At 41.1% G+C, this 15,262-nt stretch overlaps 3 protein-coding genes and 1 long non-coding RNA gene across 4 annotated transcripts; 3 read left to right on the top strand and 1 right to left on the bottom strand.

Moving 5' to 3' along the window:
* Positions 1-3,091: 3,091 nt before the first annotated feature.
* On the top strand, positions 3,092-4,144 carry LOC141843759 (protein DEEPER ROOTING 1-like). Its single transcript, XM_074731791.1, has 2 exons — positions 3,092-3,676; positions 3,754-4,144. Exons 1-2 carry the CDS (start codon positions 3,185-3,187, stop codon positions 3,955-3,957), a joined length of 696 nt encoding a protein of 231 aa, XP_074587892.1. The 5' UTR covers positions 3,092-3,184; the 3' UTR covers positions 3,958-4,144.
* Positions 3,348-6,629, bottom strand: LOC141843760 (uncharacterized). The gene is made up of 3 exons (XR_012603063.1): positions 6,420-6,629; positions 3,628-3,656; positions 3,348-3,525 (listed from the first exon to the last, which is right to left on the bottom strand). It is a non-coding gene; the product is annotated as an uncharacterized LOC141843760 (long non-coding RNA).
* Positions 6,630-6,964: 335 nt separating this feature from the next.
* LOC141844227 (putative anion transporter 7) lies at positions 6,965-11,072 on the top strand. The gene is made up of 2 exons (XM_074732258.1): positions 6,965-7,101; positions 9,465-11,072. Exon 2 carries the CDS (start codon positions 9,561-9,563, stop codon positions 10,890-10,892), a length of 1,332 nt encoding a protein of 443 aa, XP_074588359.1. The 5' UTR covers positions 6,965-7,101; positions 9,465-9,560; the 3' UTR covers positions 10,893-11,072.
* Positions 11,073-12,971: 1,899 nt separating this feature from the next.
* Positions 12,972-14,808, top strand: LOC141843991 (pentatricopeptide repeat-containing protein At4g33170-like). Its single transcript, XM_074731990.1, has one exon. The coding sequence runs from the start codon at positions 12,972-12,974 to the stop codon at positions 14,688-14,690; it is 1,719 nt and encodes a 572-aa protein (XP_074588091.1). The 3' UTR covers positions 14,691-14,808.
* Positions 14,809-15,262: the final 454 nt, after the last annotated feature.

Raw genomic sequence — 15,262 nt, 5'->3', positions numbered from 1 at the left:
ATCCCCCTCTTTCTTAGGGGTCTTAAGGAGGGTATTTATATGCCCCCTCTAATTTCCCTACTCCACACGGCAGACACGCTTACGTCACACGACCATGTCTGGGAAGCACGGCCGTGTGCTGCCGCTTCTCTAGAGAATAGACACAGTCGTGCCCGGCAGACACGCCTACGTCACACGGCCGTGTCTGGGAGGCACGGCCGTGTGCTGCCGCTTCTCTAGAGAATATACACCGCCGTGACTTGGGGGGCACGGCTGTGGCCAGTCGGCGCTCTGGAAATATGGCACAGCTGTGCCTGTGGGGCACGGCCAGGGGCAGCCGCGGCTCTGGAAAAATGGCACGGTCGTGCCTGTGGAGCATGACCATGCACTGGCTGGATGCTGGAGCGGAGGCACAGCCGTGCCTGTTTGGCACGGCCCCTGGCAGTTGTTCCTCTGGTGGAAAACACGGTCGTGCCTGGTGGGCACGACCATGTGTTGGTTCTGCCTGTGAAGAAGCATGGTCGTGCCTTGAGGGCATGGTCCCTGGAGGAATGAGACACGATCGTGCCTGTGAGGCACTGCCCTGTCTTATCTTGTCTTCAATTGCTTATCCCTCTCGCCTTTTTCACTTCATTTTCGTCCTGCAAATACATAAACACACGAGCAGACCTCCGAACTAGAAAATGGAGAAAATCATGTCTAATGCACAGATAAAGGATGCAATGAACATAAGAAATAGCGTGAAGTACAGAAAGATGTACGATTAAAGCATAAGAAACATATGTATACCCTACGCACATCATCAGTCAGAGTGTCTGCTGCCTCCAAGTAATCCGAGTCCAACTTATACTAAACTAAGGAGGGAGGATGCGGCAACACCATCTACCAGCTAGTCAGCCAAGAATAGGGGACAACAGGATTGATAAAAAAATAATGGGATTTTGATCCTTTATGAGAAGTCGGATACTTCTCTAAGAACTGACATGACACCTTCGCAGTAACTTTGACTTCTCCTTTCTTGGATAAAAGAAGTAATGAAAAATTCAAGAGCTAAGAAGGATTTAATATAATCGGAAGAGAATGGTTGCGCTGTAGAAGATTCAGAAAGACTTAGGCATTAACTATTGTAATGGAATGTGGAAGTACTCAAAAATTTCATAAAAAAAAGGTAGGGATGGAGAACTTCAAACCACCCATCAACTGGCCATAAAAGAAGGCAATGAAACCAGCCGACGGCAGATTAGGTCGTTAGTTAGGTTTCGGCACTCTAATCCAATGGTCTTGAGCACATCCCTATCATCCCTAGTGTAGGTCGATAGGGTGGACTCATACCAGAGAGAAAAGGGCATGCCAAAGGAAGGCTCACCAAAAGTCATGAGTGATTTCAAGAAGCGACAGACATGGAGGGATTACCGATAACGGATCGCTAGAAGCCTAAAGAATTAAGGACGAAGCAGAGGGACGAAGTTGAAGAAGATAGAAGCGTCAACTGATTTGGCACTTTCATTCGCAAGCTCTAATAAAGTCGCACCTCAGCATCTCAAACCGTTCGATGCAGAACATAAAAGGCGGGCTACTCAACTCCGCCGTTGGATCTGGCATATAGACTTGCGTGATTCCGACCATCAAGTCACTCATCTCCTCATGATGGCCTCGGCAAAGTACACCGTGATAACGAGTCAATGTCAATGAGGTGTGGCATCCTAGTCATGTAGATCATTCAACCAAGCCGATGAATCAGGTGTAGCATCGGGGCAATCCTCATGATGGCTTCAGTAACAGACACATGTTAAACACGCCGACATTAATGGTAGAGTATGGCCTCGATAAGGGCATCACACATCTTAATGGCTTTCCCCTTTCTCGAGGCATCGAACGACAACCTAGCAGATAACTATTGGCCCATGTGGATTCTGCTCTCTCCTCTCACTGATGAAACTGACTCAACACAAGAGTCTAATCAATCGGACTCCCGCCTCCTTCGACTAGACTTGTGATATGGTAGAGACAGACGACATCCACGTGGCACATAGAAATCAAAAGTCAAGCTGAGTTATAAGTCAAAAGTCATACAGAGCCAAGCCCGATCATGATGGAACTCGAGTCAAGTCCCTTCAAGGCATGTTCAAGCCGGGGGAGACCTATGTTTGACACAGATTCAGCATAGGGGCAATCATATCACTTGGCACCCCACTTCGGGACATCTACCATTTGACACCCGACTCTCAACTTCGAAACCTCTACCACTCGACGCCTAACTCCCGACTTCGAGATCTCTACCACTCGACGCCCGACGCCCGACGCCCGACGCCCGACTCCCAACTCTGGGACCTCTACCACTTGGCATCCGATTCTGACTACGGGACCTCGACCACTCAACACTCGAATCTCGACTCTTGACTCCCGACTCTGGAACTTCTATCATTCAGAATTTGACTCCCCAGTAGAGGAGACGTGGTTAACTGAGGGGTGGAGACATAAGGCGACAAAGATTGCAGAACATGGAGAACGTAAGGTAACGTGACACTCCCCCTATTAGAACGTGATCCCCCCTCGACCCGAACATGGGGAAACTATAGAACGTGGGCTCCGCTTTCTCCGCCAGGGTAATGGTATAAAAGATAGCCCACTCCCACCGACGTAGGCAAGGACACATAATCTCAGCCACTTCTTTTCTACTCTATAGCACTTTTCTATTTTCACTCTCTGATCACCAGTTTCTGATTTGAGCATCGGAGTGGCTGCATCAAGTTCCGCCTTGGCCTTCATTCTAACTCTCTTTGATTGCCGCAGAGATCCCTCAGAGCTCGCGCATCTCCAGTCTAGTGAGACTCGCCTTGAAGACCGTTGACCAGTCACTAACCTCCTCATTGGTGGCTCCCTCATCCTTGATCTTGGACCGGATCATATAATTTGCAAATCAAGTTGGGACATGAAAAATAAAAAGAAAATTCCCACGCATTTTAAATTGAACATTTTAGGCATCCTAATGTTATGGAAAAGTAATTATAGTGAAATACTGACTATGAATGGTAAAATGCTCTATTATTCCAAAAAAATATAAATATAAAATAAGAAGTTTCTTTTCAGTTTATGTAGAGACATACCTTGTTATCCTTTGTTGTTGATTGAGCACGACAATGCTTGTTGTTGATAACACTTGAGACCCAAATACGTAGTAGCTCATATTGTGTCTCAACATTGCATGCTTATTCATCCTGCTGCTTCAGATCCCAGTCTACTGGAATTCCACCAAGAATTCATCAACTCTCTTCCACCAGTACTCACGATCGGGACATTGGGTTCAGATGACTTCACTCAAGATGACCAGAGAATTGATTCATTCAAGAATAAATCTTTCTTGCAAAATCTAATATATGTTACACCTGAAGAGGAGATCCAACTGCAGGACCTAACTCAACTGTCGCCCAAAACCAATGGTGACGGATCACAAACAGTGGTGCAGCAGAATGGCATTGACCCTAAGTTATACAATACTCCAAATGATGAAGACAACGATACTGATATGTTGCCGGATAAGTTCACCTTAAACAGAACAAAACACATGTTATTAGAGAATAACCTGATCAAGCAAAAGTCGATCTCATTTATCATAAAGAACATGTTCATCTGCAGGAGTGGATTTACCCTGGCTTCAAAGTTGACAGATCCTGTGCCTGAATCAAAAATGGAGAGGGTATTAATTACTACTTCAAGAGCATGTGATGTTAAACCTTTTCATGGTGCTCCAGTTTAAAATAAATTTTATTGCAGTTTTACAAGGCGATACTTCACAAGAAAGTGTATCCACAACATTCATCACAACAAACAAAGAAGTGTTTGGAGAAACGAAGGAAGCAGACAGCATGCGATGATGATGAGATGTATAAAAAAGGAGAAAGAGGCCAGTGGGTCAGAACAGATTCAGAATGTAAGTTGTCTGTGAACACTTGTTATCCTGCAATTTGTTGGTTCTGAATTGAGAATTCAACTAAATGTTGCCTTTTGTTTCTCTGAGTCCCACCTCCAAAAGTAGACTTTAAAGGCTTTATAAACAACCAATTCCATAACCCACTTTCACATAGTGCATGGATGTAGATATGCATGGATGTTGCTTGCCTTTGCTAACAACACTTGTACATGTGCCAGCTAGACTCGGCTTGGGCACAGGGATGAGTTAATTAGAAAAAAAGACCTATATTTTATCTTTAGAAGAGTCTCTTTCATAGTTGTTTATTTGGGTTGCTAGTACTTTAGTTCGGTCAACCTTGTCAGACAAATTCACTGGTTGGTTGGACTGATCATATTGACAAATTTAATCAATTTTGTTACTGAGATTTATAAAAATGGGTTTTGCGTCTCGGCAGAATAATAATCTTCCACCCGTCTGTAACACCAGAAACCCCAATTCTTTCTCACTTTCTTCTGGATGTTCTCTTGCGACAAAAGCTCATTTTGTTTGACATCTTGGAATACACTTATATAAAACTGGTTTGTTAATGTATCATAGGGGAGGTTTGTCGCATTCTATGCATCGTGAGTGACAACATTCTATGTAAACAGAGGCTGCTCCCTGACACTTCCACCAGATTGTTTTTTCTCACTCTGTTTTATTTTGTCAATATTTGTAGTTCTTGTTTCCTATTGCATTGATTGGTTTTGTTTGGATTTGGGAATTTTTAATTAAAATTATCTCCTGTTAATTTTTGCTAAGTTTTATTCATAACACTCTTTTAGTAGTTTCCTTGGAATTGACCTATTTTCCCTCTTCAGATATTGTACTAGAAATGAAGACAAGTGAGGAAGTTTGATTGATCCTGATAAGGAAACAAACTTCAGGATTTTGTTTCCAGAAAGAGAATGGTATCAAGAGGTTGTTTTATGCAGCTACTTCAAAGCTTGTTATGATTCCTAATGCAAGTCCAAAAAATGTTGCTTAAGATGTAAACCTATATATGTATGTAATTTTTCTGGAATAAAACACAATTACTAAGGTTTCCACTAGGAAACAATCTTAAGAAACTATATTAACAAAGAATATGTAAAATAACTCAGTGAGTGAACAATAATGCAACAAAAGCCAAGTGATGGTCATGACACCACAATTTAGACTCATACAATGAATTGTGAGCTGATAAAAAAGCTTTATAATCTATTAACTGAGCTTAAACATTTTAGGCAACTAGTTGACTCTCATAAGTTAAGAGGTTAGTTTTCTAATCTAATATCAGAGTTGACCTTTCTAAGAATGTGAGCTGTTGAAAAAAAAGTTACACGTGTGAAGGTATAACCACCAATTAACCTCACACACTGCTGATAAGAATGATTTGGATTTTTAAGCTAGACTTTGGGTCTTGACAGAGTTCTGCAACCATGTATATAATAATACCCATGTATATATAGATACCCATGTGCACATACGCACACACACATAAACATTTAAGTGACAACCAATGGCTTGTGAGTGTGCTAATTCATGTTTCAGAAATTACATTTCAAATTCAAATAAAAAACAAAGTATTCCAGTTACACATGCTGCCTAAAAGAACACACCAGGATTGAACTAAGATTTCAGTATACAACATACCTCAGGAAATAGCAATAGCCGGTAATCTCCTGTGAAAAGCTACTTTAACCGAACAGATAATAGTATCAAAACACAAATATATGGCTTATCTAACGGGATAAATTCAGAACGGATAATATTGTTTCGTGAAGGGTGAGATATAAAATGATTCTCTACAGACTATAATCATGGATAATGCAATAGCAATCAGAGTGAAAATGTCTGAACAAATTCACACAAAAAAGCTCAAATAACGTAAAATCAATATTACAAAGTGGTTAGCCACACCAACCAAAAGGTTAGCCACTAATTTTTTGGGTATGCCAAAATGCCGCAATTAGCTAGAAGTCTTCTGATAGGGGAATTTAGATTCCTTTGTGTTCCACTGGTTTCCTAACACATTCTCAGCCTATTGATATGGCAAAAAATTAAAATCATAATGCCTTTGCTTTTGCACATTGAAACAATATAATCTACTACTCATGCATTTTTATTTGGAAGCGTAGAAACTCGATAATATGCTGACATCCTCAGTTCATGCTTCAAATAATAATAACGGTATTCTAAGATGTATAAACTATAATAGAGACAGAGATGTTTAATTGCAGCAAGCTCAAAATTCGCTCTCGTGAACAAAAGTGCATTTGCCAGAACCAACATATAAGAAACCTCAGTCATCACAGTTATTCATTGTGAGGCTTTCACAAGTGACGAGCCGTATTAAAGTTCTTTGAGCCAAAAACGAAGGATACTGAAGGAGCACTATGCTTGAACTTGCGATAAACATTTTACTCGCAAGCATTTTAAGAGGACTTTGAATTTTTTGACAAAAATGGAAATAAAATATAGAACTTGATTACTTAACAAATGTCACCTGACAGCGTCGGCCGCCAGCAGATCGAACTCCGGGATTCATCGGTTTGCGAATCGAAGAAAAAAAGATCTCTCAAACTCCCGCCGTGGACGCCCTCGGCATCGGGAAGATCGCCGATCCATATCCCTTCCACCGAGGCGAGCAGATCGTGGGTGAGATCAACGCCGCATCCACCTCGAGACGCGCCATGGCGATCTGGGCGAGGACGACCGCCTCAGCTGCACGGGGACTTCTCTCACGTGACGATCGGCATTTAACCGTTCGATCTGCTTCATCAACGTTACCGGATCTGAGACATCATAAACCCGACCCGATTGGTCTAAATGGATCTGCTTCATCAACGTTATCGACGCGCGAACTATAAATCCGATCCGAAAGGTAGTGTCGGGTCGGGCTGTGACTGTCCAGTAAACGGGAGTCGCCTTCACCGCCGTGCTTTGCCATCGGCTGACGGCATGTTCTTATTTACCCCTGCTATAAATTGCATATTTACTGTTATGCCATCGCACCGTGTTTCTCTTTCTTCTCCCCCCTTCCCGTTCACGGCTTCCCTCTCGCTCTCGGCCCTCGCCATCTCATTCACTCGGTAACGGCCGAGGCGACCTGCGACCGCCCGTTCCTATCCACTCCAGAGCTTCCTCTCTCACACGTAACGCTCCACTCCGGCGACGATAACAGCCAGGTATTTCGCCTTACCGCTTTCCTCGGATTTTGTTTCTTCGCCTTCACTTGATCGTTGTAGATACAAGCATTAGATCTGGTGTTTTTGGATCGAATGTGGCTGGTTTGTAGTCGTTCCGGTGAGATCCGTGGCTAAACGGTGGGGGGATGGGGAATTGAGGAACATCGAGGTCAAAGTCTGTGGATGTATACTTGTATCAGTGGATTCCGATTGGATCGGAAATTTCAGCTAATTTGAAGCTTTTGTTCTGGGGATATATGAATTTGTCGTTCAATTTAGACGTTGTTTTTAAGAATTTACAAGGCTACTGGGGAAAAACAACCTAAACCTAACTGGCGATCACTGTTTAAGTTTCTGAAGTATAGTTTTTATGAGGGAATTAGGAGTTTAACAAATTTCACTTGGAATTGAATTGAGACCAAATCTATGCAAGTGTTGTGTTATATGCTCTTTAGCTTCCCACTAGTTGTAAACTTGTAGTTGTTGTATACACTTATTTTGCATTTGACAAAGTTCATCTGGATGTAAACCGATGGAGAGGTTATGTGGGGGGACTATAGTTGAAATGGAAGCACATACTATACTTCTCTCCTTTTATTGATGGTAGAAAATCCCTCTGCTTAGGGGAAGCATAGTAGGTTCATACCCACCAACTTATACCAGTTTGCAAAAAATCTTCTTTTTCTAGTGGATTATGGCCATCTAAGAATTGAATCATTCACCATTTTAATAATCAAGGGACTCAGATCTATTCTATGGTATATTGATGGGCAACTTTTCCCCAAAATTAATTGATCAGTTGTTATACTACTACTTAATGTAACAAATTGTGTGCAGAGAGAGTAAAAAGAAGAGAGATATCAAACCTAAGATGACAAAGGCAAGACCACCTACTGGTAAACTTTTCCAAGTGAGTATTTGTCTTGGGAAACTACTGACATAAGAACTCTCTGTCCCTGTCTCTGCATATTGTTGCTAGTCAGTGATCTTTTCCTGTTTACCATAATCAACTCAGACACATACTATTGGAAGAGTTATTCAATTTTCTTGATGATAGTTCTCTCTCATTATTCTGGTTCAAGGAGAAGTGCCATGAAAATACCTGAACTTCAAAACCTAACAATATAAAACTTTGTAATACAAATTCCTGAATTATGTAGCATTCCTCCAGATACTGCTTTGTTGAACGTATTTCAAACCATGGGAATTAGTTATCATTAAAAAGGTGTTGCAATAAGCACAAATGGCTTCATCAACCAAGTGATAGGTTCCACTTTAGTTGAAAAGATCTGAGTGAGAATCTCTGCAAGCATATGGCCCTCTGTAAAATACCAGAACTTCTAGGGATTTATTTGTAAATATCTCTAGTAGTAGGGGTTTATTTGTAAATAAACCTATTTTAAGGGGTTAAATGGAATCTTTCTAAACCTAAGATAGATTAGATTAACCCTATGGTTTAATTTAGGATTAGTTGGGTTAAATGGATTGGGTTATTAGGCTTGCCCAAATAAAGCCCAATTAAAGATTATAGGTTAATGGGTTATTGGATTGGTTATTATTAAACCTGTTAAGCTAATGAACCGTTAAGGAGTCTTCTCAAACCGAGATTTCCTCCGCCCGAAGCTTCCTTCGGCCGATTTCTTCCTTTCTTCTCACGCCACGAGCTTTCTTCCCGCGATCCCTCACCTTCGCCGGAGTTTTCTTCTTGGCCTCCACCCTTCTTCGCGTTTCTTTCTCCGACCCATGTCGGCGCCGTCGTGCTTGCTCGCCGGTGACCAGTGAAGGAGATCCGAAGCCCATGGTTTTTCCCTAAATCGCCCGCAGCCGAACTCTTTCTTCCTTTCTTCTACGATCGGACGATTTCCTCTTCATTGAGATCGAGCAGAGGAAACCTTCGAGCTCAGTCATCCAGGGCTTCGATCCGAGCCGCCTCTCTTCTTCCTCAAACCACCGATCATAGCTGTAGTTGGGAGTTCGAAGTAGGGTTGTGATAGAGGTTATATTTCCTTCTCCTTTTTCTTGTAATTGGTTGGCAATGCATCTGATCGGTTGGGTTTCCGGTTGTTTGATTCTGATCTTGAACCGAAGAAGAAGAACAGTGACAAGGCTGTGAGAGTGGTAGCGGTCTTGGAAGGAATCAAAGCTGGATTAGGGCAAGTAATCTATAACCTGAGGTGAGTCTCCTAATTTGATTCCTATTTGAGTTGATTGTGCTGTTCAATTATTTGTTCTGTTTCGGGATCGATCCATAATTATCTTCAGTAATATGGCCATGGCTTCTGATTTTTGAATTTTGTTTATGAAAGATCGCTTCAAGTCCTATAGTTGCTTCTTTAACATGCCAATATTCCCAAATCATGCAGAGTGAGTTAAGGGCGCAGGATTAGCATTGTTGAAGAAAACAACGACACAAGGAATGAAATTTGGATACATGCGCATATGCTCCATGATATAAACTAATGGAACTGTTGAAGAAGATGAGATTTCCGAAGCGGTACATTATCATTTTATTAACCTTTATCTGCACTAGTGTGTGCTATATAGAGCGAATAGGATTCTCAATTGCATACACAGCAGCTGCAGATAGCATTGGTGTGAATCAATCAAGCAAGGGTCTGATACTTTCAGTATTCTATTATGGATACGTTGTGTCACAAGTGCCTGGGGGTTGGGCTGCACAATATGTTGGAGGGCGACGAGTTCTGCTGTTTTCATTTTTGCTGTGGTCGCTAACATGTGCATTTGCTCCACTAGATGCAAGCAAAGTGAATATAATGGTTGTTGCCCGCTTCCTTGTAGGTGTGGCACAAGGCTTTATATTCCCCGCCATTCACACAATTCTAGCACAATGGGTCCCTCCCCATGAGCGCTCGCGTTCTGTTTCTCTTACGACATCTGGGATGTACCTAGGAGCAGCTGGTGGAATGCTTGTATTGCCAAGTCTGGTGAAATACAAGGGGCCTCAGTCAGTTTTTGTGGTTGAATCAGCTCTGGGTATCATGTGGTCTTTCCTCTGGTTTAGGTTTGCTAGTGATCCAGTTCGTTCCGAACATCCCAAAGCTGCTGCTGCAGGTTTCGGAGAGCCCAACTTGCCTATTTCAAGAGAAAAGAGAATCCCAAGTGCTGGAAGCCTGAGGCGCCTCACTAAAATTCCTTGGAAGAAGATAATATTCAATTTACCGATTTGGGCAATCGTGGTAAACAACTTCACCTTTCACTACGCACTCTACGTACTAATGAACTGGTTGCCGACGTACTTTGAACTCGGCCTTCAGCTCAGTCTTCAGGACATGGGATCTTCTAAGATGATTCCTTACTTCAACATGTTCATCTTCTCAAACATAGGAGGGATTTTAGCTGATCACTTAATCACAAGAAGGTTCTTATCAGTGACCAAGACTCGGAAGCTTCTCAACACCATTGGCTTTGTCGTCGCAGCTCTTGCTCTAATGGCCATTCCACTATTCAGGAATCCCTCCTGGACTGTCTTATGCTCTTCGGTTTCTCTTGGATTCTTAGCACTAGGAAGAGCTGGGTTCGCTGTAAATCACATGGATGTCGCTCCACGATATGCAGGAATTGTTATGGGAGTTTCAAATACCGCCGGGACCCTAGCTGGTATCGTCGGTGTCGGGCTCACCGGAAGGATCTTGGAGGCCGCAAAGTCGGCCGATATGGATCTTACAAGCATAGAATGTTGGAAAAATGTCTTCTTGATCCCAGCCTATCTCTGCATATTTAGTTCTTTCATTTTTTTACTATTCGCAACAGGTGAAAAGATTTTTGATTAGCTAACCCTCCCTGGCATGTTTGTTGGTCCATGGACACTCACACTCTTATTACCATATCATATGGTAGCAAAAATAAAGTGTACAAGTATACTGTTAGCCAAAGCAGTACAAGAGGGTAAATGCATGTGATACCAAATTTGTATTATTTTTGGAAAAAAAATTGAAGTTTTTGTTTTATTATGATTGATTATTGTTAGTGCCAACGATAAAATTGTTATTGTATGATTTTGTGATCATGAGTTGGAGTTGTTGAAATACCTTTCTTACAATAATGAATCTAATGTTGTCTGATTCTTCTTCATCTTCAGGATTTTATATTGAGAGAAGCTTTCTACATCTGAAGCTTTCTACATTTGACCATCCAAAGTGAGTTGTTTCTGGGTAATTTCATTTTTGTTTATTGCTAGGTATCATTTTGGAGTTGAAGGTTGTTAGGTTGGATGATTTTTTTATCTAGTTTTTTAAAAGGTGAAAAAGGTTTAATGAGAATCTAATAAAAATGTGAAATTTGAAACGGAAAGAACAAATTAAAATAGTTAAGAATAATAAATTTATGGCAATTAAATTAATTCTCATATTTTTATTTCTATTAATAATTAAATTTATTTCAAATATTTTTATTTTATTACATTTTCCATTTCATGAAAATAAAAAAACAGTGTGAATTGAACTTGACCTTGAGTTTGCATCATGTTCAACTCTATTCTAGCACAGGTTAAGTTCGATACACATGTTCCAGCTTAACCTAAGTTGGATGTCTCAAGGTCAACAGGGTTGAACATAATCCATTTTTCAGTTGAACTAATAAAATTTTTAGTTTACCCTCTAATTTATCGCCATATTTGTTTACTTTTTAGATAATTAGAATAGTCTTTAAATTTTAATTCGATTTAAAATTATTTAAAGTTGTGCAAATTATTATTATTTTTATATTTTGTTAGATTTTTTTTAAAAATAATTGCTTTAGGGTTTATATTTTAGAAGTACGTATAGATCTTTTATTGTTTAGTTTTTCTATATAAAAAAAGATTGGGCAAAAATAAAAAAGACATCCCAAATTATACAAATTGGACGCCTCTTTTCTTTAAAAAAAAAGTTAAAAAAACGTGTCAAAAGATGTTTTATATCTAAAATATCTTTTATTTTGGTGTTATTATAATTGTTATTAAGTAGTTACTATAATGTATAATATCTATTTGAGCAGTTCGAGAAATTACTGTAAAAAATTAATTATTTTATCTTAATCAAAAAATATTATGTCAAAAAAATATTAATCTAATCAAAATTACTTATATTTCATTAAAATCGTTTTAATTTGACCAAATCACTTTAAAATATAGTAAAAAATACTAAGCAACTACTTACAAGTATTAGTTTCAGTAAAAAGTAGAATCTATCATCTTAGTGGTCTCACACGGTCAGTCTCATAATCATCTATGAGAAAGTAAATCGAAAAATTATAGTTGATAGGACAAAGGAGGGTATTGTATCGGTTTTATCGAGATTCGACTCTTGCCCACTCCAGCACATCTGCTCTATCGTAATCAACTCAATTATATCCCAGAGACTACTTACAAGTATTAGCTCTTACCTAGCTAGTTGCTATAGTAATATTGAAAAAGAAAGAATAAAATTGTAATAACTATATAATAATTATTACATGTTACCTTAGTAATAATCTGTAATGCTCCTGCGTTATAATACCATTAATATTAATAAAAAAATAAAAGGTGGGCCAGGCAGTACCCACTGCAGCATTAACGCGTCAAAATTCAGTGTGGCTGCCATTGCCACATGGGCATATTTGATTAACGAACCATTAACATATTGCAGATGCTCTAATAACTACTACAATAATATTAAAGCAAGTATATTATCAAAATAAAAATATTTGATAGGATCTCCTTTAATTTTTTTAAAGGAATATTTTTTATTAATTTATATTTAGGATGCCTTTTATTTTATTTTTTTTTAAAAAGATTAGTAATGTATTAGATAATCTTTTTTATATGAAATGTAATTTTTTTTCTCCATGAATTAGATGTGCTGAAGGTGTTTGAAATTTGTCCCCTGAAGATTATGTTATTGCTTAGACGCCCCGAACCCCGCCACTTCTCTCGCGCTCTAAACCTCGTCTCCTCCGCCACCGTATTCTTCGACGCCCACAGCCTCCTCGACTCGTGCGCTGCCTCCGCCGGTGGCCTCCCTTGCTTCGCCTCCGCCGCCCATGCCTGCCTGCTCAAGCTCCGCGACCCGCCATGGAACAAACTCCTCCGCATCTACTGCAGACTTGGCCTCCTCCACCACGCGCACCAACTGTTCGACGAAATGCCCAGGAGGGACGTCGTCTCCTACAACACGCTCGTCACTTCCCATGCTCGCGCGGACCGCGATGCCGATGAGACCCTACGGCTATACGGCCGGATGCTGCGGGAGAGCCTCCAACCGGACCACATCACCCTCACGGCGTTGCTCGATGTTTCGAGCGATTTGGTCGAGCAAATCCACTCCCATTCGGTGAAGCTGCGCCTCAACTCAAATCCTTTCGTCGGCAGCGCCATGGTTAACCAATACGAGCAGCGCAGAGGGCTGGAGGATGCGATTCAGGTGTTCGAGGAAATAGAGGAGGTGGACTTGGTGTCTTGGAACATTGTGATCGATGTGTGCGCTCGTCGAGGGAGCAAGAAGCATGCTGCAGAGATATTCTCCCGGATGCGAAAGGAAAGCCGGTTTGGCTTCGACTGCTTCACGCTGACCAGTGTGTTGAAGACATGCTCTGAGGCAGAGGATCTGAGTTTTGGCATGCAGCTGCACGGCTGCTCCTTGAAGGCCGGCTTGGTGTTCGACGCCCCAATTGGGAACGCTCTCATAACTATGTACTCGAAATGTGGAGGAGAAATGGATTGCGCAGTCGATGTGTTTGAGGGAATTTCAAACTTGAACATCATCTCGTGGACTTCAATGATCGCCGGATTAGTTCAGAATGGGCTGGCAAAAGAGGCAGTGAGCTATTACCACAACATGGTTCATGCAGGGATGTTGGAGAATGGAGTTTGCTTTGCTAGTGTCTTGCCTGCATTCAGCAAATTGTCGAACCTCGATCTCGGGAGAATGGTTCACTCAAGAATCATCAAGTTGGATGTCTTCCGTGATGTAATGGTGGCAAATGCGCTTGTGGACGTGTACTTCAAGTGTGGCAGTGTGAAAGATGCTGAATTGGCATTCGCGACGATGCAAAGCAGGGATACCGTGTCGTGGACTATAATGATCAATGGTTTCGGGCAACATGGGAAGGGGGCAGAAGCTCTTCGAATCTTCAAACGATTGGAAAGATCTGGAGCTAACCTTGACACTGTCACTTTTCTTGCAGTTCTATCTACATGTAGCCATGGAGGTCTCATTGATGAAGGGATCAGGATATTTCACTCAATGGTTAAGGATCACAACATCAAGCCAACGACAGAGCACTATGCCTGCGTGATCGATATGTTGGGCCGCGCTGGAAGACTAGACAAAGCAGAGAGGTTTATCAAGGAGATGGATTTAGAAAATGATCCATTGGCATGGGAAGCTCTTCTTGGAGCTTGCGGAATCCATGGAGCAATTGAAATGGCGGAGAAGTCAGCCGAAAAGGTCATGGAGTTGGAACCACACAAAGATGGTCCATACATCTTGCTATCAAACATATACGCACAACAAAAAATGTGGGTAGAAAAGGAGAGATTGAGGAAAGCATTGGATGCTAGTGTGTCGGTAAAGGAGGTCGGATATAGCTGGTCTTCAGGACTTAAATTATGAGTCTATCGTGGTATTCGCAGCAGCAGTAGCATCATCATCAAGCCGTGTTTATCTTAACTATTTGGAAATTTGCGGTTCTCCTTTAAACGACTAGTTTACAGTAGTGTATCAGAATGAGTTTTGATGGCAAGCAAACAGAGCATCACAGCCAAATAGGACTACACTGACTCTAAGTTTGATGGTAGCCGATCGATCAATGGTGCCTTCTGATAGCTTGTTGAACTTTCACCAGAGTACAAGTGTTCTTTCTGAACTAGTATTGGATTGCAGATATGCTGGTCGCAAGAAGGAATGCCTTCGGCATTGATTTGTTAAAAAGAGGGTACTTAGTTACTTGTGGTCCTTGAGATTGTGTATGTAATGGTGAAAACTCATAACTTTGGTTTGAGTTTTCAGAATCAGCAGCAAGGCACAGTGCCCAGTTAATTGATCATTCTTCATTGACAAACGAAGAAGGCGAGTCGGTTAAGCTCAGCTTGGTTTGGTCTGGCCTAGGCACACAAATAATGCAGAGAGAAAGCACATATGGCTTGGAACTATATTCTCTGTTTCCTTCTGTTCAATTTAAGCTT

Source organism: Curcuma longa, chromosome 13 (genome assembly GCF_044706935.1).
Source record: "Curcuma longa cultivar G26 ecotype Majalengka, Jawa Barat chromosome 13, ITB_CL_G26_1.1, whole genome shotgun sequence".
In the NCBI taxonomy this organism is placed as follows: domain Eukaryota; kingdom Viridiplantae; phylum Streptophyta; class Magnoliopsida; order Zingiberales; family Zingiberaceae; genus Curcuma; species Curcuma longa.
Note: the sequence above shows the minus strand (reverse complement) of the source record. Positions and strands in the feature narration are given on the sequence as shown.

Coding starts and splice junctions, on each gene's coding strand:
- LOC141843759 (XM_074731791.1), top strand. CDS start 3,185: ATGCTTATTCATCCTGCTGCTTCAGATCCCAGTCTACTGGAATTCCAC. Junction 3,677..3,753: donor CTGAATCAAAAATGGAGAGG/GTATTAATTACT, acceptor ATTTTATTGCAG/TTTTACAAGGCGATACTTCA.
- LOC141843991 (XM_074731990.1), top strand. CDS start 12,972: ATGTTATTGCTTAGACGCCCCGAACCCCGCCACTTCTCTCGCGCTCTA.
- LOC141844227 (XM_074732258.1), top strand. CDS start 9,561: ATGGAACTGTTGAAGAAGATGAGATTTCCGAAGCGGTACATTATCATT.